General features: G+C 50.1%; 1 protein-coding gene across 1 annotated transcript; it reads left to right on the plus strand.

Moving 5' to 3' along the window:
• The first annotated feature begins 11047 nt into the window (after positions 1–11047).
• On the plus strand, positions 11048–18828 carry Rnf112 (ring finger protein 112). Its single transcript, XM_046420809.2, has 15 exons — positions 11048–11358; positions 12948–13161; positions 13324–13364; positions 14236–14521; positions 14698–14904; positions 15048–15179; positions 15356–15460; positions 15739–15789; positions 16102–16158; positions 16244–16318; positions 16436–16556; positions 16670–16839; positions 16920–16973; positions 17128–17202; positions 17316–18828. Exons 1-15 carry the CDS (start codon positions 11342–11344, stop codon positions 17784–17786), a joined length of 2076 nt encoding a protein of 691 aa, XP_046276765.1. The 5' UTR covers positions 11048–11341; the 3' UTR covers positions 17787–18828.
• Positions 18829–20147: the final 1319 nt, after the last annotated feature.

Here is a 20147-nt window from a genome sequence, read left to right on the forward strand (position 1 = left end):
ATCCTTACCAGCATTTGGTATTGTCATTTTTTATATTAGCCATTCTCATTGGTGTATAACGGTGTCTCATCGTAACTTTAATTTGAATTTCTAATGGCTAATGATGTGAAACATCTTCTCATGTGCTTATTTGCCATCTATATATCTTCAGTGAATTACCTACTCATGTCTTTTGCCCATGAGCTAGCATTACTTGCTTTTGTATGGCTGGGATTTATTTTAGATACTAGTCCTTTGTCAAATAAATTATTTGCAAGTATTTTCTTTCACTCCGTGACTTGTCTTTTCATCTTCATAATGGGGTTGATCTTTCATACAGCACACATTTCATTTTGATTAAATATAATCTATGAATTTTTCCTTTTATAGATTGTGGTTTTTGTATAGTGTCTAAAAACTTTTTGTCTAGTCCTGGGCACTAAACTTTTTTTCTAAAAGTTTTATAATCCTACAAATTGTATTTTTGGTAGTGGTATTTTTTTTATATACTGTTGAACCCATCCACTGGACTTTTTATTTTGGTATTCATTTAGTATTTTTTAGCTCTAAAATTTCCATCTGGTTCTTCTTTATAGTGTCTGTACTTTTTTTGTGTGTGCTGAAGCTTTTTATATTTCTATATTTTCATTTGTTTCAGCTGTGTTTGCAGTTGCTCATTGAAGAATTTTTTTCATGACTGCTTTAAAATCTTTATCTGATTATCTGACATCTGTTCTCTCAATGTTGGTTATCTATTGATTGTCTTTTGTCTTTCAGTTTGAGATCTACCTGGTTCTTGATTTGATGAGGGTTTTTTGATTGAAACCTGGGCATTTTATGTTACGTTGGGAAACACTGGGTCTTATTTAAACCTGTTTTGGTTGTTTTCCTCTGACACCCTCTAACAGGAGAAGGGGTGGTATTTGGCTCAGTGCTGCCAGAGGAAGGCAGGCAGAAGTCCTTTGATACTCAATGGGGGGCTCCCTGGTACTGCTGGACGGTATGTGAATTTCAGCTCCCCACAGTCTCCTCCAACACTGTAGTTGGGGGGATCACTTGTCATTTCTGGGAGGAAAGTCTCTGCTCCCTACTTGGCTTCTTCTGATAGCCAACAAGGGGCGAGGGGTGTTTATCCCTTGTTCCTGCTTGCTGAAGGGAAGGTCTGGTTCCCTACCCAGCCTGTGGCATGGATAGGGTGGAGCTGCAGTCTTTCCTGCAGCATTTGACTGGGAGAGGGTATTTATTTTCAAAGGGTTTTTCTGCTTGTTGGGTCGTACTTTTCCTGGTCTCTGGGCTATATAGGAGCTTTTAAAAAATATTATTATTCCTGTCTGTGCCCATTGGTAGTCCCTGGTTGCTGAACCTGGTCTGGGATAATGAGATAAAAAGAAGCCTAAGGAAGTCTCTACCATGTCTATTTTTGGGTCCTGGGTCCCGGCCACTCTGCCTTCTTCTTTCCACCATTTAGTCTTATGTTTGTTTTATACATGACATCCAGGGCTTTTAGTTGCACTTAGCACAAGGAATAGGAAGAAATACACTTACTCTTATCTTCTTGCAAGTAGAATTCCCTTTTAAAATTGTAATTAGCTATAACTTACAAACAGTGCCATGGATCAATTTTCTATGTGTGTACCTGGGGACCATCACAGAGAGAGAAAACATTCCTGACACTCCAGCAGGCTCCCTTTTCCTGGGAGGGAGAGATGCATTATCATTTGCATCTTTAAAAAAGTCTGGCTGCCAAGAATTGGTAAGAGGCAGGAGAAAGGGCGGCAGCCAGAGATTCTTAGGACTGTGTCATCTGTCCCTGAGGTGTATGGGTGGCCTGGGCTTTGTGGATCACTTCCAAGTCTTCTCAGGCCTCTACAGACCATGTCCCTCCTCATTGGCTTGGGTCATCAGTTGGAGTCCAGCAGGCCAGCGCCATCTGATGCAGGTAGAGAGGTCCTATTCTTTCTGTTATCAGGTTCATGGTCAGGAAGCAGAAGCAAATTTCAGCCTTTGGACTTCTGGGATCAGCTCTTCTTTTCCTGTTGCCTAACCTCACTTCACAGTGACTCCACACTCATTTGGTCAACCAACATGCTGTGTAATAGGTTGCTAAGGGCATGGTTATTGCAGCTGCTAACCTCAGTTTCCTAATCTGTAAGATGGGGCCACTATTTCTTTTTTTTTTTTTTTATGTTAATCTTTTCCTCCTGCTCTTCCTCCCTGCTCTGTTCTTAGTTGCTCTCATTATATCAAAGAAGACATTTGGCATTTGTTTTTTAGGGATTGGCTAGCTTCACTTAGCATGGGGCCACTATTTCTACCTTTGGAAGAACAGGGCAGGGAAGGTTGAAGATTCTATCAGATGAAGAGCTTAGTACATAACAGGAGGCCAGTAAATACATGATAATCATTATCAGTGTAATAACCTAATGGGAAGTATGCTTCTTTTTCTGCTGGGCATCTGTCCTTAGACTAACTCCCTAAGGCCCTGCTGCTACAGAACTTTCTAGGGTTTTCCTTTAATAAAGAGGAAGAGGTAAAGTCTTGGGGAGGGAGGTCTGAGACACAAGGCAGGGCCTGCTGGTGACTGGGGAGATCTAGGCACAGTAAAGCAAGTGGTCCAGAAATAGCATGTTCTGAGCACCTGCTGTATACCCAGGCTTTGGCCATGCCCCTGCATGGGAGTAATCATATCTTCAGTTTTATTGCTGAGGAAACTGGGCTTAGCAATGGAAGCAGCTCCGCTCTGAAATGGGTAGCTCAGCTCAGTATTTGAACCGACGCTCTCTGGAGCCAAAGCCTGGGTGTTGCCTAGTGCCCCACGTAATCCTGCTGATCTGGTCTGCGTTGAAGGAGGGTGCAGGCCAGCTGGCTGGTGGAGGGCCATATGCAGAGGCCTGGACTGCAGCTGGCTCCCTGGCTCGAGACCTTCTGGCTATCTGCCCATTAGGCCAGCTGCATGGGACGCCTCTCACTTCAGAGGGGTTTAGAAGGCCTAGGTTCAGCTAGGCAGAATCTGGTGTGTGGGGGGGTGGGGGTGGGGTGTGTGTGTGTGTGGTTGCACCAGAGGGGTCAGCCAGCCATGTTTCTTAACTTCCTGGATGACTGCCTGGGTGTTCTGATCTAGGGTCATGGTGTGCAATGTGGGAGTTGGAATGGGGGGTGGTACTGAGGAGGGTTGGGGTCTGGAACCACATCTCAATTTTTTGGAAAGTGAGAGGTAATGTGTAAGGTTGGGTTGGCTGCCACAGCTTAGGACACCCTCTCCTACCCCTGCCACCAGCCAGTGGAACATCCAAAAAAGTACATAAGGTGGCTTCTAGCTTCACCCTTTTTACCTGCTGTCCCCAACATTAGCTAGTGCCCCCCAACTTGCACATCCGTCTTCTGTCTGCCTCAGAATCCCACTTACATGTCCTTGGTTCCTGGCTCAATTTCCCCATTCCCCATCCCCCATCCCCTGGGCTTTGCACCTCTGAAGGTGGGTACCCCCTATTTGAATTTTGTCTTCCCTACAGTTTTCAATACGCTTGGCAAGTGTTTGAAGGGCCACCCCAGGCTTGATTGTTTTAGCAGTTGAAACTTCAGTGTAAGAAACTGTTGTGAGCATTCGGAAAGTCACTTAAGCTCTCCAAGTCTCGTCATTGTAAAATGTAGGTGGTGAGAGTTATGGGTTGATCTTACCTCAGGGGATTGTGAGTCTTGCTGGGAGAAGGCTCCAGTCTCCTCTCCATATGCCTCCTGTCCCTCCCCCCATCCCTCATACACTGGTCCCCAGTTTTTCTTCTCACCTTCTGATCCCTCTTTCTTTGCAATTGCTACAGCAATTGCTCAAAAACTCTACTGTAATTCTGCTTTGGGGCTTACTGTCCCCTGCCCCCTCCCCCCAAGTAGTTTTAAGTTACAGAGCCAACTTTCTCAGCCTCCGGGGACTTTCTGTCCCTGACACCTCTCCAAGGATCCTTACCCTATCCTTACCGCCTCTCCACATTCAAATGCTAGTTGTCCACTTAGGGTCTACTGAGTACTGCCCTCCAAATCAATATGTTGAAATCCGATTTCCTAGTACCTTCAAATGCAACTCTCTTTGGAGATAGGTCTTTTTGAAGAGGAAATTAAGTTCAAATGAGGTGTTGAGGGTGGGTCCTAATCCAGCATGCTGTTGTGCATATAAAAGATCAGGACACAGACACACATAGAGGAAGGGCCACAGGTAGACTGCCACATCCAAGCAGAGAAAAAAAGGCGACACCTTGATCTTGGACTTCTGATCTCCAGAATTGTGAGAAAATAAATTCTTGTTTGATCCAGTCTGTGGTACTTTGCTATGCAGTCCTAGCAGACTCAAAAGGGTGGTGGTGGTGGGCACTCAGGGTCATAGTTCAAGAACACTGTCTTGGTCAGCTTTCCATACTGTGACAAAATACCTGAGAATAACAGCTTAAATTATCAGAGTTCACTAACCAAGGGCCCCAAATTTAGAGCTTAGACCTTTATTACCAGGCAAATTTTTTTGTTGGTTAAGACATCCATTATAAACTTAAAAATTTGGGGGCTTCTGCAACCTTGCTATGGCATTTATTACTTTATTTATTAATATTTTGGAAACTGTTCAAACTGAAAGCGTCCAAGATCTTCTTTCTGCCTGGAATCCCTATTGTCCCCTTTCTGTTTGTCCTCTTCTTTCCTGGAGATCCTCTATGGATATAGCTCCTTGTGGGGTCTTTCCTTCTCACTGCCTGCATGGCAGAGAACTCTGGTGTTGCAGTCAGCTCTGTGGGACAGGCTGTCAGAATGAGTCCCTGAAGCCTGGGCTGTGTCTGCTTCAAGCAAGGGGCTGGTGGCTGGCATTCAACAGAGATGCCCACATATTCTTCTGTATATGAGAATCAGGAACAGCCCTTTACTTCCAATCAGGAGTATATCTAATTGAATGAAAAAGCCTCTAGGTGTTCACCAAGAAGTTAATCGTAACCTATTTTTTTATAGTTAGACATTGAGGGTGCTTTAATTCTTTCCTTCTAGTTAAAAAACACCCCAACTTCTATTTTTTGGTAACATGGCCGTTAGAAAACCTCAAAACTAAAACAAACTAGAAATACTGAAGAAAATAGCAGAAATCAGCAATTTTCCTTGCTCGGTGATCATGCTTGGTGATGAGGTAGGTTGGCCAATCCTGGCCAATCCTGGAAATCATGCTTGGTGATGTTGTGTGTTGGTGAGGATATCCCTAAATTAGACTCGCCAGGTGGAAAATGGTGGAAGGAAAAGAATATTTATCAGAGCACTGTCTGCTATAGAAAAATGTTAGTGACACTCCTGGTGTCTGTCACTAGAGGACTGGCTGGAGGACTTAGTCAATACTGAAGATGCCTGATGCCAAGTGGTCTAGTCTGGTGGTGGTGGGCACTCAGGGTCATGGTTCAAGAACACTGTCTTGGTCAGCTTTCCATACTGTGACAAAATACCTGAGAATAACAACTTAAAGGAGGGAAGGTTTATTTTGGTTCACAGTTTGAGAAGTTTCAGTCCATGGTCACTTGGCTCTGTTGATTATGGACCTGTGGTAAAACAAAAACATCATGGTAGAAGGGCAGGGCGGAGAAAAACTGCTCTCCTTATGGTAGCCAGGAAGCAGAGAGAGAAGGGTCCCCAGTGACCCACCTTTTAACTAGGCTCCACCTCCTAAAGTCTCTACCATTTTTCAATGGTAGTGTTACCAGTTGGGAACCAAGCTTTCAACACATGAGACTTTGGGAGACATTCCAGGTTCAAACTAAAATAACCCCAAATCTGGTCATATGCATCCCTATTTAAAATTATGATTCCCACTGTTTTGAAAGTAAAATCCAAAGTCTGCCATGTGTGTCCCCATGATCTCTTCTCTGTTGATTGCAACCCCAGTCCCCTTGCCCTGCCTCTGCTCTTCCCTCTTACTAGCTTTGCCCCCTGGTACCTGAACTATATCCACACTGAACCTACTTTGGAGACTCACTGCCAGGCCCTTGTCCATGCTGTTCTGCCTAGAATCCCACCCCTGCACATTTCTCCCAGTTAGCCACCCCTCAACTGGCAAGGCTAAGCCACATGATTCCCAAGTCTGGGTGAAGAGTTCCTTTTGGGCTCCCACAGTTCCCTGGGCTTCCTCCATACCAGCCTGAGTCTCACTGAGGGGGGGCAGCTGATGCTTCCTCGTTTGCATATAGCCTTTGAGTTCCTGAGGTCGGGGTCCACCAAAAGACACAATTACAATATATTTAAAGATTGAATTGGCTTTTATTTGCCGTTTTAAAATCAAGCTGAGCTTGAGGTTGGCTTTATAAGGCAGAAAAGGGTTGAAGAAAGAATAAATGGAACCAAAAGTGGATTGGTTGTTTCAAAGTTAATTTTCTTTGAATGCTTAAAGCAGAAGAGGGGATGACGTTATTGTGTGTACTAAAACTGGCTCATTTGGAGATTTGGCTATTACCTCTCTCTCTCCTGATTTCTTGAAAGATCAGATAAATCTCTTAGTCTCAGCTTGGTGGCGTGAGTAACTCTATGTTTACTTGATTTGTTGGGCTTAGCGCAGAAGCTCAGTTCCGATCCATGGCCTCCTCTGAATTTTAATTGGCAGACAGTATCTTATTTATTGTAGCCCTCTGTGTTAGCTCTTCAGCACTGTGACTAAAATACCTGATTAGAAAAACTTAGAGGAGGAAATGTTTGCTTTTGGCTCCTGGGTTCGAAGGTTTCAGTCCATGGTCAGCCAACCCATAGTTCCAGACCTGACGTGAGGCACAGCATCATGTCAGAAGGGCATGGTGGAGGAGAGCTGCGCAATTCCTGGCAGCCACGAAGCAGAATGAGAGAAGGAAGAGTCAGGGAGACGAAATATAATCCCTAAGGGCGTGACCCCAGGAACCCACCTCCTCTAGCCACACTAAACCTGCCTATAGTTAACCATCTAGAACACTAGTCCTTTCAAGTTATTAACCCTCAAATGAATTAATTCTCTGATTGTCAGGTCGATGAAGGTGACTTAGGAACAAAGCACCAAGCAGCCCACTCAAAAGAACCATCAATCAGGCGTTGATGGAACCGCCTGTCAATCAGCGGGGTCTCCTGGCCAATCCTGGATCTTAGCCAGTTCCCCCTACCAACTCCAGTGGGACAAGGGACTCTAACATCCCCTTTTCCTGCCCCAAGCCCTCCCTTCCTGCCCTAAGCCCCATAAAATTCCAGTCCGGTTGAGCCCCCACGCGGTTTCTCTTCAGATCCTCTTCTTGCTCTGCCAGTCTGATAGAGTTCTGCCTGCGAGCAAAGTCTCAATAAAGCCTCTGTCACCGGCCTTTTAAAATCTGTCTCTTTTTGGTCGCTGCTACAGCCTGACCTTACACTGATCAGGTGATTGTTCTCATAATCGAATCATTTACCTCTGAACATTCCTGCATTAATGCAGGAGCTTTTGGGGGACACCTCATATTCAAATCATAATATCCCCGTGTCCAGCGCCATCTTCCATATATAGAAAAGCATTTTATAATTGAAAAACAAAGGGGAAGAGAGAGAGAGAAGAATCTAGAAGGTTCCCTGTGATACCTCCAGTTATCAGTGAGGAGTTCTGCTTCCTCACGTTGAAGTTTGAACATTAGAGGAGCACGCCGAGGCAAGCATATGAAGCAGGGTTTATTTAAAAAGGGGTAACATAGACTTCTCCTGGGAGGGGGAAGGGGGCCATAGCTGTATCCTGCTATCTCAAGAAGTTGTTCTGCCCTTTTCATATGTCCTAGGCTTCCTTTGTTCTCCTGCCTTTCCCCTCTTATCTTTCTCCTTCCTGAGTTGGTGACTAGGCCCAGGAATGCTGGGTGGGACACGGACCAAGGGTGGGAAACAGGTGGGCTGAAGGGGGAAGGGCAGGATGGAGTAGCCAAGGACATATTAATTAACAACTTTATAGCTCCATGTAGGGAGGGGCACTTCCTGGGATAGGTTACCTCAGCCACTAGTTGGAGCAGGGGGAGGTTCTTAATAAGGATGGAGGAAGGGCTCTGAAGGAATTAACACTTCAGTCCCTCAGGGGACAGTCTCCAACTTGCCAAACTCACTCAAAACTGGCCTCCTAGATCGACCTGACTACCAAAGCAATCATGGGAGCTATGACCTCAATTTTATCTACACCTGTCTATACTGACTGCCTGTCTAATTCTGGCTTCACCTGCAGGAAATCTGAGCCAAGCTGGGCCTGGAGGATGGGTCTCATGCAGGCAGGCAGAGAATAGTGAGGGCCTGCCAGGCATGGGGCGTGGCAGACAAAATGTCTCAGCACACAGTAGGCCAGGGGGAAGGGGACAGCACAGACCTAGGAGTCCAGGTGTCTGATTTTCTCCTTCCAGGACTGTGACCGGAAGGTTTGCTGAGTCTCTGAACCTCAGTTTCCTCATTGGATAAACAGGGATACCATTCTCTGCACTGTGAAAAGTGACTGAGGTCATAGCTCCCATGACAACACACTGTGAAACCTAAATTGCTAAGCGAATGTTGGAAAATCATGTGTTTTTTTTTTTTTTAATATTTATTTTTTAGGTGTAGATGGACACAACACAATGCCTTTTATTTTTATGTGGTGCTAAGGATCGAACCCGGGTCCTGCCCGTGCTAGGCGAGCGCTCTACCGCTGAGCCACAATCCCAGCCCTGTTATTTTTTTTAAATATGTATTTTTTAGTTGTAGATGGGCAAATATCTCTATTTGATTTTATTTATGTGGTGCTAAAGATCAAACCCAGTGCCTCACATGTGCTAGGTGAGCACTCCACCATGGAGCCACAACCCCAGCCCTTTATGTTATTATTATTAATAGTTATTTCGGGAAGTTCAAGACCAGATTGGTGTTGGGGAGCTTTGAAAGGAGATCTGGGGAAATCAAACTTTCCTCCAAATGCTGATGGATGTCCCGAGAAGCTGTAAGCTGGAGTTGGGTAGAAGACACACTTATGGGTGCACTGTCTAGAGCAGGAGCCTGGGCTCTCTACAGCTGTCTCTCGCCCAGCTGTAGAGTTCAGGGACTGACCTCAGTATCCCCTCTACTGATTGCTCCTACCAACTGCTGCAGCTTGAACACCATGATTGAAACTAGGTACCCTCTTGTCATCATGGCCCTTGAGGGTGCATTGTGAACATATGGCTTTATTTGTGAGGAGTCTGAGCTGACATCTGCCTTTCCTAAGTCATGAGGGTTTCAGATATTTGGACTGTGCCCAGGAATGGTCCTTTCAATTCCTGAAAGGGCTGTCCTATGGCAGGACTGGGGCCACCTGTGGTGGGAAGGGACTGAGGACCCCTGGCAGGGACTGTCAGAAGTTGAAACATTGCTTTCTCTTCTCACACACACCAGCAGGAATTCTATACCATACCCAGCTTATCTTGATCTGTATTTGAAATTAAAAATGCCAGCCAGATATGGCAGCCATTGGGATGGCTGGTGCCTACCTTGAATTCTGTTGTCCCTGATCCTAGATCTTGTCCTACTTCTCTAAAACCCACTCCTCATATGCCGGAAGGAGGTCTTATCCCTTTGCCCCCAGCTGCTTGGGCTGGCCTCTGTTGCTCACTTGTGGAGGCCTGGCCTGGACACAGCCATAGTAAAAGACAGGACAAGAACAGAAAAGGCCCCTGGATCTGGGAGCAAGAAGACTGCAGGCACTAGGAATAGACAGCTGCACCTCAGGGCCAGGGTGAGGGTTCAGGCTTGGAGGCAGCCATGTTGGCATGGGTGCTGGGGTGGTTGAGGGTCTTCAGCCCATCTTTCCTCTAGCTCACCACCTGCAATAGCACCTAGAGGCTGTTAGCTTGACAGGACAGTGGACTTCTGAACCCTGCAAAGAGCACTGTGGGCGCAGGGAATGAGGGATGATGCCTCATATATGCATCTATGAGAGGGTCCCCATTCCCTTACCTCTCCTCTCTTCACAAGCTACCCTCCCACTAGTTTATCTTATACTTCTGGGTTACTGCCTGGGCTCGTCTCTCACCAGAAATGTCTGCTCACCCCATGTCTTTGCCTGAACATGTTTTCATGTTCATCCTTCAGATGTGGCTTGGGTAGGAAGTCCTCCCAGTTGCCTGCATCTGAGCAAGATGCCTTTTCTTGATTCTCCTCCTTGTCTCTCCGCTCTCCCCCATCAGAGAGCTTATCACACACTACTTGCTGTTGGCCTTTCTGTCTTTTTTGGTAGACCAGAAGTTCTCTAAAGTTCATCAGTGTAATCCATGGCCTCATATGATACCTGGAGTAAGTGTTCAATAAATATCTGCAGCATGGATGGATGGCTGGAGAGAGAGAGAGAGAGAGAGAGAGAGAGAGAGAGAGAGAGAGAGAGAGCAAGCAATGAGTGCACTTGTGAGCACAGGGGACAAGATGCAGCCCAAAGCCACGCCCACAGTGACCTCTCTCCTTCAGCCACATCTCACCAGCCTGCATTTACCACCCAGTTTGAATTATTATCTAGGAAATGGATTCACCCACTGATGAGGTTACAGCTTTCATAATCTAGTTATCTTACCTCTGAACATTCCTGCAGTGCCTAATACGTAAACTGTTTAGGGGACATTAAAGATCCAAACCATAACAACAGATTTGTGTTTGTGAGTATGTATACAGGAGCGTGTGAGTGTATGTAGATGTGCAAGTGCAGTTGTGAGTCTGTGTGTGACTGTTCAGATGAGTATGTGAGTGCTGCAAGTTAGATACACACACGGTGTGGCGTAGGTGGAATGGTTTGTGTGATGTGAGAACTTACGTAGGATATTGGTGGGAGGTGACTAGGCACATGGATGCTTGTATTTGTGCGTGTGCGTGTGTGTGTGTGTGTGTGTGTGTGTGAGAGAGAGAGAGAGAGAGAGAGAGAGAGAGAGAGAGAGAGAAGCTTTCTCTTGCCCACCTCAGGGTCACATTCTGGGAGACTGTATTTTTGGCTTCTGAAGCTTATTTTTTCCAAAAATGACTCTGTCTCCTCACTTCCTCCCAGCCCGGAAGCTGGAGCCGGAGGTCATGAGGCCAAACGGTTACCAGCCTGGGCTATGCCACCAAGAAACTGTCTACCAGGAGGAAGGAGGCAGAAGGAGAGCAGGCACTGAGAGAGCTCCTCTTCAGGATCTGGAGACTGATTCTGGAGAGGTACCATGGGCCAGGTTGTGTGCTGTGGGCAGAAGGAAGAAGTACTGCATGAATGTGAGGCCTGCAGCAAGTGGCCTCTCCTGCCAGGGAGGAGTTCTGTCCTGCCAGCTGCTGAGCTGTGGACTAATGGGATACACAGCGGTTTGCTCCGGCCCTCCTTGGGCCCACCACACAGATGTGTGCAGGAACAGTGGATAACAAATAACGGCCAATGGGCAAACAATGGAGGTGAGTGGTATGGCTGGCCAAGCAGGCCCATATTTCTCGGAGTTAGTACAAGTTTTTGAGGGCAGTTGCTTATGGCCACATTCCTGGCACCTTGCACGACTCTAACCACTATTTGTTCGGTAAATGAATAAAAGAATGGATGAAATGATGAACAAGTCTATTTCTACAGCCTCAAATTCCCTCCCTCCTCATAGGTCAATCTGCCTTCTTGAAACCCAGGAGCTCCTTCCCACAATTCTCCCCATGGGTTCCATTCTCACTCAAGGCATCTCTTAGTCCTCAGTGGCCTGTGTACCTTGCAGGACCAGGCTTGGCTCAATGTGGCCCTTCCTGTGATTGTTTTTTTTTTTTTTTTTTTTGAGTTCCTGGGGCATCCCTGCCTGCTGGGGGTTGTCTCTACAGAATTTCTCCAGGTTCTGAATCCCACCCCACCCTAACTCCTCTGCATCCCAGCCCTTAGGAATTGCCAGTAACTCCCCTGCCTGGGCAAGTGATCTTAGAGCTCAGAGAGGCAGATTAAAATAACCAGGGCCTTCCAGCTGGTAATCTGGCTCAGATCAGGCAGCCTGGGCTGCACCAAACCTGTCCCAAGTTAGGTTTCCAAGTCATAACCACCTGAAGGCACATCACATCCAGTTGGGAGGCAAGAAGTCTCCAGGCACCTGAACTAAGTGTGGGCAGGATGTCTTAGGAGGGAAGAAGAAGAGCAGGCAGAGGGAACACGGAGCAAAGGTACCAGGGCAGGGTGAGAGGTGAGAGGATGAGAGAGAAGGCTAGAGAGGAAGATTCAGGCCTGGGGGTGCAGGCTGGGTAGTTTGAATTATAATCTGATGGTAGTAGGGAGCCATGGAAGATGTTTGAGCAGTGTGGGGTCACTGATGTTGGGAGCATCTGTGCTGGTTACGTACTGCCGAATGGATGGGAGAAGGTGAAGGGTCCAGTCCAGAGGCAGGTAGAAGGTCCAGAGGTGGCTCTTCACCAGCTTGAAGCAGAACAAAAAACACTGATAAGGAAAGACACAGAGAGGATACATGCAGCGTCCAAAGGTACTGAGGAAAGCTGCATCAGTGATGTAAGCTTGGAGGAGGGTGGTGGGATGTACAAGCCACATGCAGCGTGGTGGCACCGTGCAGCTCTGCACATAGTTGGTGCTCAGTGAAAGTAGGTTATACGAATGAATGGACCAATAGCCTCGCTGTCTCTATGTCGTTCTGGTTGCCCTCTCTCCTGTGTCTCTCAGCGGCATCTCTGGGCATCCCGCTCTGTGGCCCTGAAGGACCCCAACTGGCCCGGTAGGGGCAGTGCTGGCCCATGATCCCACTCCGAGCCCCTTTCCTTTTTGCCAGTGCACCCACATGGCTTCTCTCTCTCTCTCCGTCCCCCTCCCCCTCCCTGTCCTTATCTTTCCCTTCCGTCTCCATGGCGACTCACCACCTCGGCTCGCCTGCATCCCAGCCTCTGCCAGGGATTCTGAGCTGGGCTCTGTCCCTCCCTCCTCCAGAGCCCTGGTACCCGCAGCCCTGTCTCCTCCCCCTGGGGTGAGTCCAGCAGCAGCCTCCTCTTTCCGGACTGTCACATTTATTCTCCAGCTCTGACAGGGAGTCAGCTCCTCTGGGGAAACCATCCCTTGCCCCACCCTCCACCTGCCACCGCCCAGCAAGCCCTCCGGGAGAAAAGCCATCCTTGCCTCCGGTGAAGGTCTTGGTGGGCCTCTCTCTGCGTTGGACCCCCTCTCTGTTCCAGCCTCCCATGCCGAGGCCCACCTTGTCAGTCACTTCCTTTTGTCATCGGCTTGGCAAACGGGCAAGTCTTCAGTCCTAAAATCTGGGGAGATTGGGTGGGGGTGGGAAGCAGCCACCTGGGATGGGGGATGGGCCTGGGAGGGAGGGGGAGGGACATCCTGGAAACCCAGCATGAAGACAGGAGTCTGGATTCTGTCCTAATTTTTGCCCCCCTCTCTCCAAGGAGAGAAAACGGAGCTTCATGGGAAACAGCAGCAACAGTTGGTGAGTGCTGGGGCCTGCTGGGCAGGGGTTGGTGCAGTGGGCCTGGCAGGTCAGCTGGAAAAGGCTGGTCCAGGAGCATGGAGCCCTGCAGCTACCGGCTGAGGCTCCCACAGGGCTATCCCTAGGGAAGGAGTGCCAGGCTGGATCTACCAGGTTGTGGAGGGAGGGCAGGGAAAAGCAGATGGGTGCTGGGGAGGCAGATGCTCAGCTCAGAGAGGGGAAGAAATCTTGTGAGAACCAGATCCATCTGCTCAGCTGCAGAATGGGCTGCTTGGGTACCAGGACCTTGCCACTCTCTCTTGACTATCCCAGCAGCAGGGGCTTGTAGAGTTTCTTACTTCTTGGGGGGCTTGCTGACCTTCTTCGGGGGGGGGTCCCTGTTGCAAAAGGTCAGCAGAGAGGGTTTTCCTGAGCTTTGGCACCAGGCACGGAGCAGACTGCTGCTCACCTATCATCCTGGAGATTATCTCCACACCCCATGAGCTTGGGACTCCTAATCTCTCCATTGGGACAATTAGGAAATTGGGACTCAGAGACGGGAAGGACCCTGCCCACAGTTGCATGGCTGGGAACTGGCAGAGCCAGGGTTCCATTCAGGTTTTTTTTTTTTTTAATCTTGGGTGTTATTTTACGACTGTTCTGCTGTTCCCAGTTTGGGGCTGCCAGAACCTAGGGTACAAGTGAGTAAGGAACAGATAGATCTTGGCCTGTCTGGGAGCAGCTCCATAAGTCCATGGAGAACCCTGAGAGAAATGGAGGTGACACAGAGAAACCTTCACCCCAAGCTGTCAGCCTGCCCCCCCAAAATCTGTGCATCTGATAAAATATCCTGCTTTTGAATGTCATGTCCTGCCCCCCCCACCCTCCCCAGGTCCCATGCACCATTTCCCAAGTTGGAGCTGGGCCTGGGGCCCCGTCCCACGGCACCCCGGGAGCTGCCCGCCTGCTCCATCTGCCTGGAGAGACTTCGTGAGCCCATCTCACTGGACTGTGGCCACGACTTTTGCATTCGGTGCTTCAGCACACACCGGGTCCCAGGCTGTGAGCCGCCCTGCTGCCCCGAGTGCAGAAAGATCTGCAAGCAGAAGAAGGGACTCCGCAGTCTGGGGGAGAAGATGAAGCTCCTGCCACAGCGACCTCTACCCCCTGTGCTGCAGGTGTGGGGACTAGGCCTCATGGGTGGGCGGGGAGTATGGAGACCTCTGGATCAGATCCAAGAGGCATGGGTGGCTTTGACCCTATTTTAGAGTATCAGGATGAAGCACCAAGTTTTAAGCACTCCAGACTTGGGGTCCCATTAAGACTGCTCAGGGAGCCTTCTCTCCCTTCCCAGGAGAACTGTGCCGTGAGGGCGGAGCCACTTCTCCTTGTACGCATCAATGCTTCTGGAGGCCTCATCCTTAGGATGGGGGCCATCAACCGCTGCCTGAAGCACCCCCTGGCCAGGGACACCCCTGTGTGCCTCCTTGCTGTCCTGGGGGAGCAGCACTCAGGGAAGTCCTCTCTCCTTGATCACTTGCTCCGAGGCTTGCCGGGCTTGGTGAGGGCAGGGCTGGCAGGCAGGAGGTGGAGGGCGGCGAGGTGGGGGGTCCCAGGTTGGCTCTGGGAGAGGAGCTGAGTCTGGAGCCTCGTCTCTGGGGACATAGAATGGACCAGCTGATGCCCCCCCTTCTCTCCCTGCAGGAGTCCAGTGAGGGCAGCTGGCCCAGAGGAGGAGAGGGTTTCTTGCAGGGATTCAGGTGGGGTGCTAATGGCCTTACCAGGGGCATATGGATGTGGAGTCACCCCTTCCTGCTGGGGAAAGAAGGGAAGAAGGTAAGAGGAGAAAGGGCAGAAGGGGGTCAGGGAGGAACGAGGGGGATGGACAAAGAGGAGGGGAATAAAGACGGAAATCTTTGGAGGTGAGGACAAGAAGACTGGGTCAGGGGAAGAACGTGAGGGAGCGAGGCCAGGCTGAAGCCTTAGCTTGTCCTCCTCAACCCCCTGTGTAGGTGGCTGTGTTCCTCGTGGACACAGGGGATTCGATGAGCTCTGAACTGAGCAGGGAAACAAGGATCAAGCTCTGTGCTCTCACCATGATGCTGAGCTCCTACCAGGTGAGAGAGGTGCTGGGAGATCAGGTCTCCCCACCCCCATGTGCCTTTTCCAGCTCAGCCCCCTCCAAGCTGAGGGCATCTCTCAGGCTTTGGTGTCTGTGGTCCCTGCATGTTCTGGGGTTGCCCACGGAGAGGGGCAGATGTTCCCAAAGGGCTGACAGTCCCTGAGGGCAGCGGAAGGCTGGTGGAATCAAAAAGACTTGCTGGAAGATGTGAGATATCTGGAGGCAAACCCATTCTACAGGGCCCCTGGCATCTTATTGTGCCCTTGCTTGTAGATCCTGAATACCTCCCAGGAGCTGAGGGACACAGACCTGGATTACCTAGAGGTGAGGAGGCCTCCAGTATTGAAGGCGTCACCCATATTGCCCATGGAACCAGTGGCTGGACAAGAGGAAGTCAATGCCCTTTCATTCTGGTCTAGAATTTTATGACACAGAAACTAGGCCAAGAGGTTCGAGGGTAGGGGTGAAGCGCGAGATGCCTGCTTTGGAGAGAGGCAGGGGGATCTTGGATTGGGGAAGTGGCAAGATTGTTTCCGATAGCAGGGCAGCCCGGGGTGGGGGTGGAGTGAGAGGACCTGAGAACAGATGGGAGCTTTCAGAGAGTGCCAACCCTGGTGTTCTCTGTGCTTATCCCAGATGTTTGTACACGTGGCCGAAGTGATGGGCAAACATTATGGGATGGTGCCAATCCAGGTAAGACACCCTTTTCTGAACTCATCAGCCCAGCCCCCCCCCCCCCCACGCCCAGCTTGGGTGTCAAGGGTGTATTCTCTTCTAGCATCTGGACCTCTTAGTTCGTGACTCATCCATCTCCAATAAAGCAGGGCAGGGGCACGTGGGTGATATCCTGCAGGTGAGTGGTGCAGAGGGAGGGGATTGGAAGGGGCCACTACAGGGTGGAAGGCAAAGGGGCTCCAAGGGTCCTGGAAGGGAACTCACCGTGGAATGCTCTCCTCAATCCTTCTCTCAGAGATTGTCCAGCAAATACCCCAAGGTCCAGGAGCTGCTGCTAGGGAAACGAGCCCGTTGTTACCTCCTGCCCAAGCCAGGGAGGCAGTGGGTGAACAAAGGCCAAGGAAGCCCAGGAGGTGGTGAGTGTCCCGAGGGACAGAGACCTCTCAGGGGCTCCCAAGCTTTCCCAGCTCCCAACCTCTCTCCTTGCAAACTCCCCAATCTCCTAAGCATGAGGAATTTTCTTCCTCAGATGCAGATGAGGATTTCTGCCACCTTCTTCAGCCCTACGTTTCTGATGTTCTGAGCACAGCTCCCCAGCACGCAAAGAGCCGCTGCCAGGGATACTGGAGCGAGGGGCGCACAGTGGCCAGGGGGGACAGACGCCTGCTCACGGGGCAGCAGCTAGCTCAGGAGATCAAGGTGTGAAAACCCCCTCGAGACCCCAGCTCTCTCCGCAGGCCCCTGCTCTCCCTGACCCGGCGGTGGTGGTGTCTCTGCAGAACCTCTCAGGCTGGATGGGGAGAACGGGGCCAGGTTTCAGCTCTCCGGAGGAGGTACGGAGCCCGGGGTTGGATGGGGGGGGGGTCTGTGAGGGAGGATGGGCAAGGGGTGGGGGGACTCAGATGCCCTGGGAGTGGAGATGAGGAAACAGGTTGCACCCTGGCTGAGGAGGAAGGAGGGAGGCAGCCTGGGCTTTCCCGTGGACAGATGGCTGCTCAGCTGCATGACCTGAGGAAAGTGGAAGCTGCCAAGAAGGAATTTGAGGAGTATGTGAGGCAGCAGGTAAGCCCCTGGGGCTACAGGGGAAGCTGGGGGCTGGCCAGCAGGGCCCACAGAGGGGAGGGGGCACCTGGGTCTCCTGATTAGGACACCTTTTCTCCTCCCCATTGACACAGGACATAGCCACCAAGCGCATCTTTTCTGCTCTCCGGGTCCTGCCTGACACCATGCGGAACCTCCTCTCCACCCAGAAGGATGCCATCTTGGCCCGCCATGGCGTGGCCTTACTGTGCAAGGAGAGAGAGCAGACCTTGGAGGCTCTGGAGGCTGAGCTGCAAGCCAAGGCCAAGGCCTTCATGGACTCCTACACTATGCGCTTCTGTGGCCATCTGGCTGCCGTGGGGGGTGCCGTAGGGGCCGGGCTCATGGGCCTAGCAGGGGGTGTGGTAGGTGCCGGCATGGCTGCAGCTGCGTTAGCTGCAGAGGCTGGGATGGTGGCAGCCGGGGCGGCAGTGGGAGCTACAGGGGCTGCCGTGGTTGGGGGTGGTGTGGGCGCTGGGCTGGCTGCCACTGTGGGCTGCATGGAGAAGGAGGAGGATGAAAGGGTGCTCGGAGGGGACCGAGAGCCCCTTCTCCAGGAAGAGTGACCAGCCTAGGACATGTTAAAGGGCAGGAGAGATGTGAAGTGGGGGAAGAAAGTAGTGGGGGTGGGACCGATCCAGGGGTTCTGAGGGCCCCACAACTACCATCCTGCCCCTGTTGAATGCTCAGTGTCCAGGTAGCTGGCTGAGCTGGGGACTCAGGATGGTTCCAGGAATCTGGAGGTGCTTCCTGTGGGTCAGGAGGCAGTACTTGGAGGCAGTGAATAGAGCATCGTGCCTGTGTCTATAATGGTTGCTGATTTGCTGCCCTCCTAGTCCTAGGTAAACTTGACTCCTGTTTATTTCCTTGGACGATCCTGGATTATAGGAGGGTTGAGCAGATACCATCCTAGAAGTCTACCCCTGTCCTTTCCTAGATGGGAGAGGCCCCAGGATGATTGACCTTGATGTTCGGGAGGCAGGAGCACTAACAAGGGGCTGGGAGAGAGGAAGGGGATGCAGGACTGAGCCAAAGAGGCAGGGTATAAGAGAGAGGCCTAAACCCCTGAAGAGTCAGACTTGCTTTCAGGACTCTTCCCATAGCTGCTGCAGCTGGATTAAGGTGTCTGCCTGCCCTCTGCTCTGTGGCTGGATGTCTGTCTGTGCATCCTGAGCCACCCCTGCACCCAGCCCTCTCTGCAGGCCTCTCTTGGGCTTATGCCCTTTGTCAAGCCTATTCAGACGGAGAAGTGCCCATGTTCTTTGTGGACTGCCCTCACCACAATCGATTAAATGCCAAAGAATCACACTTCAATCGCATTCTGTGCTAATAAGTCTATGCCAGATTCTGTCAAAGTCTTGCAAAGGAAAACAAAGTGTGCAGATTCTATCCTTAAACAGACACTTTCTCCCCTGAGCTTGTGTGAGAGGCCACTTTATTCCATCTTTGCAACTCCCTCAATGTCAGGCCCCACAAGGAACATGAGAGCAGGAACTTCTCCCTGGGGGATGTAAAGTCCTACTAGGAAGACTTTTGGGCTATTAAGCTGTAACGAATGCTGAGAACATGACCCTCTATTTTATTAAAAATAAAATGTGTGTATCTGAATGTCAGCTTCCCAGTATGTTACTGAAATAAGAATTCAGATCCTAGAGCACTTCAGGGCAGAAGGAGGCAAACCAAGGAGTTCCATTATTGAAACTTGCGGATGGGAAAAGGGACACTAGAATTCAACAGCAATCTAACAAGTGTCGGGGGTCCCTGCTTGGTGGTGGCAGAAGTGCTCAGAACAAAGGCCAAATGCATTGGCCACACCTTCGTTGGCTTGTCACTAGGACTTAGGGTCCTGATCTTGTCTTTCTTCTGAGTAAAAGCCCCTCAAGACCCTGCCAATACGCAGTCAGTTGCCATCTGTCTTAGCAGAGGGCCAAATAGAGGCCACAGCAGGGAAACTCTGGTTAAGACCCTGGAGGAAAGAGGAGCCCAGGACCCATTCTGTAGGGCTCAGCCAATTGAGAGTTCGCTGGCCTGATTCTCCCAACTCCAGCTCTGCATCTCAGAATGACAACAGTGGTCACTGCAACCAAACCCTACATTTTATGGATGAAAACCCAGAGCTGGGGCATCTCAGATAAGACTGTCCAGCTGGCCAATGAAACAGCAGGGGAATCCTAAAAGTCCAATCTGGTGCTATCCTCAGAAATCAAAAGACAATGCTGTGCTGTTAAGATCAGCTCTGCTGAAATTGAGATGCTCCTATTCAGATTCTTTTTCTGACTGGTCAGGCGCAGCTCTGGGAAACTGCGGAGGTGGCAGAGGTGGAAGATACGGTCTGGGACAGATGGCTTAACAGTTGAAGTTGCAGTTAACGGGCTGGGGACAAAATATATCATGCCAAGAAATCCCAAAGCTTAGATGGGGGATGAGTGGGTAAAGACAGATGAGGGTGGAATCAGGCAGGGTGGGGACAGGGTCTAGACTTTGTGTTGTGTTTGTAGAGAAAGGCTTTCTGGAAGCTTCTCTCTGAGTCCTTTCATTGTCATCTGGTGGACATCTGGTGAGCTACTAAGCCTCCCAGACTTTGGGGCTGGCAGGCTCAGGACTTGAGGGCCTCCAAGGACTCACAGAGGGAGGGTGTTGTGGTGCTAGAATTCTCCTCCCCCAGAAGCACTGGAAGGAAGTTCCGTGGTCAACTTCTTGTTCTCTGAACAGATGGGGTGAGTTGGCTCAGCCAGAGAAGCTTCTGCAGTGATATGATGAGTAATATTCATTGGTATCTTCTGTCTTATGCCTTATACCTTTCAAAGCATTTTCCCAAGTATCATCTCCCTTAAGCCTTAATCATCTCATGCAGTATGGAGAAGACAGGTTTATACAGAGGAGGACACTGAATCCCAGAGAAATGACGTGTCTCTGTTGAAACAACT

The sequence above is a fragment of the Marmota monax genome, unplaced genomic scaffold (assembly GCF_021218885.2).
Source record: "Marmota monax isolate L192 unplaced genomic scaffold, Marmota_monax_Labrador192_F-V1.1 WCK01_AAM20220418_F8-fsc00397, whole genome shotgun sequence".
Classification (NCBI taxonomy): Eukaryota; Metazoa; Chordata; class Mammalia; order Rodentia; family Sciuridae; genus Marmota; species Marmota monax.

Excerpts from the sequence above, each read along its gene's own strand:
- Rnf112 (XM_046420809.2), top strand. Across the intron at positions 15,790-16,101 it reads CAGACCTGGATTACCTAGAG|ATGTTTGTACACGTGGCCGA; the intron begins GTGAGGAGGCCT and ends TGCTTATCCCAG. Across the intron at positions 16,159-16,243 it reads ATGGGATGGTGCCAATCCAG|CATCTGGACCTCTTAGTTCG; the intron begins GTAAGACACCCT and ends ATTCTCTTCTAG.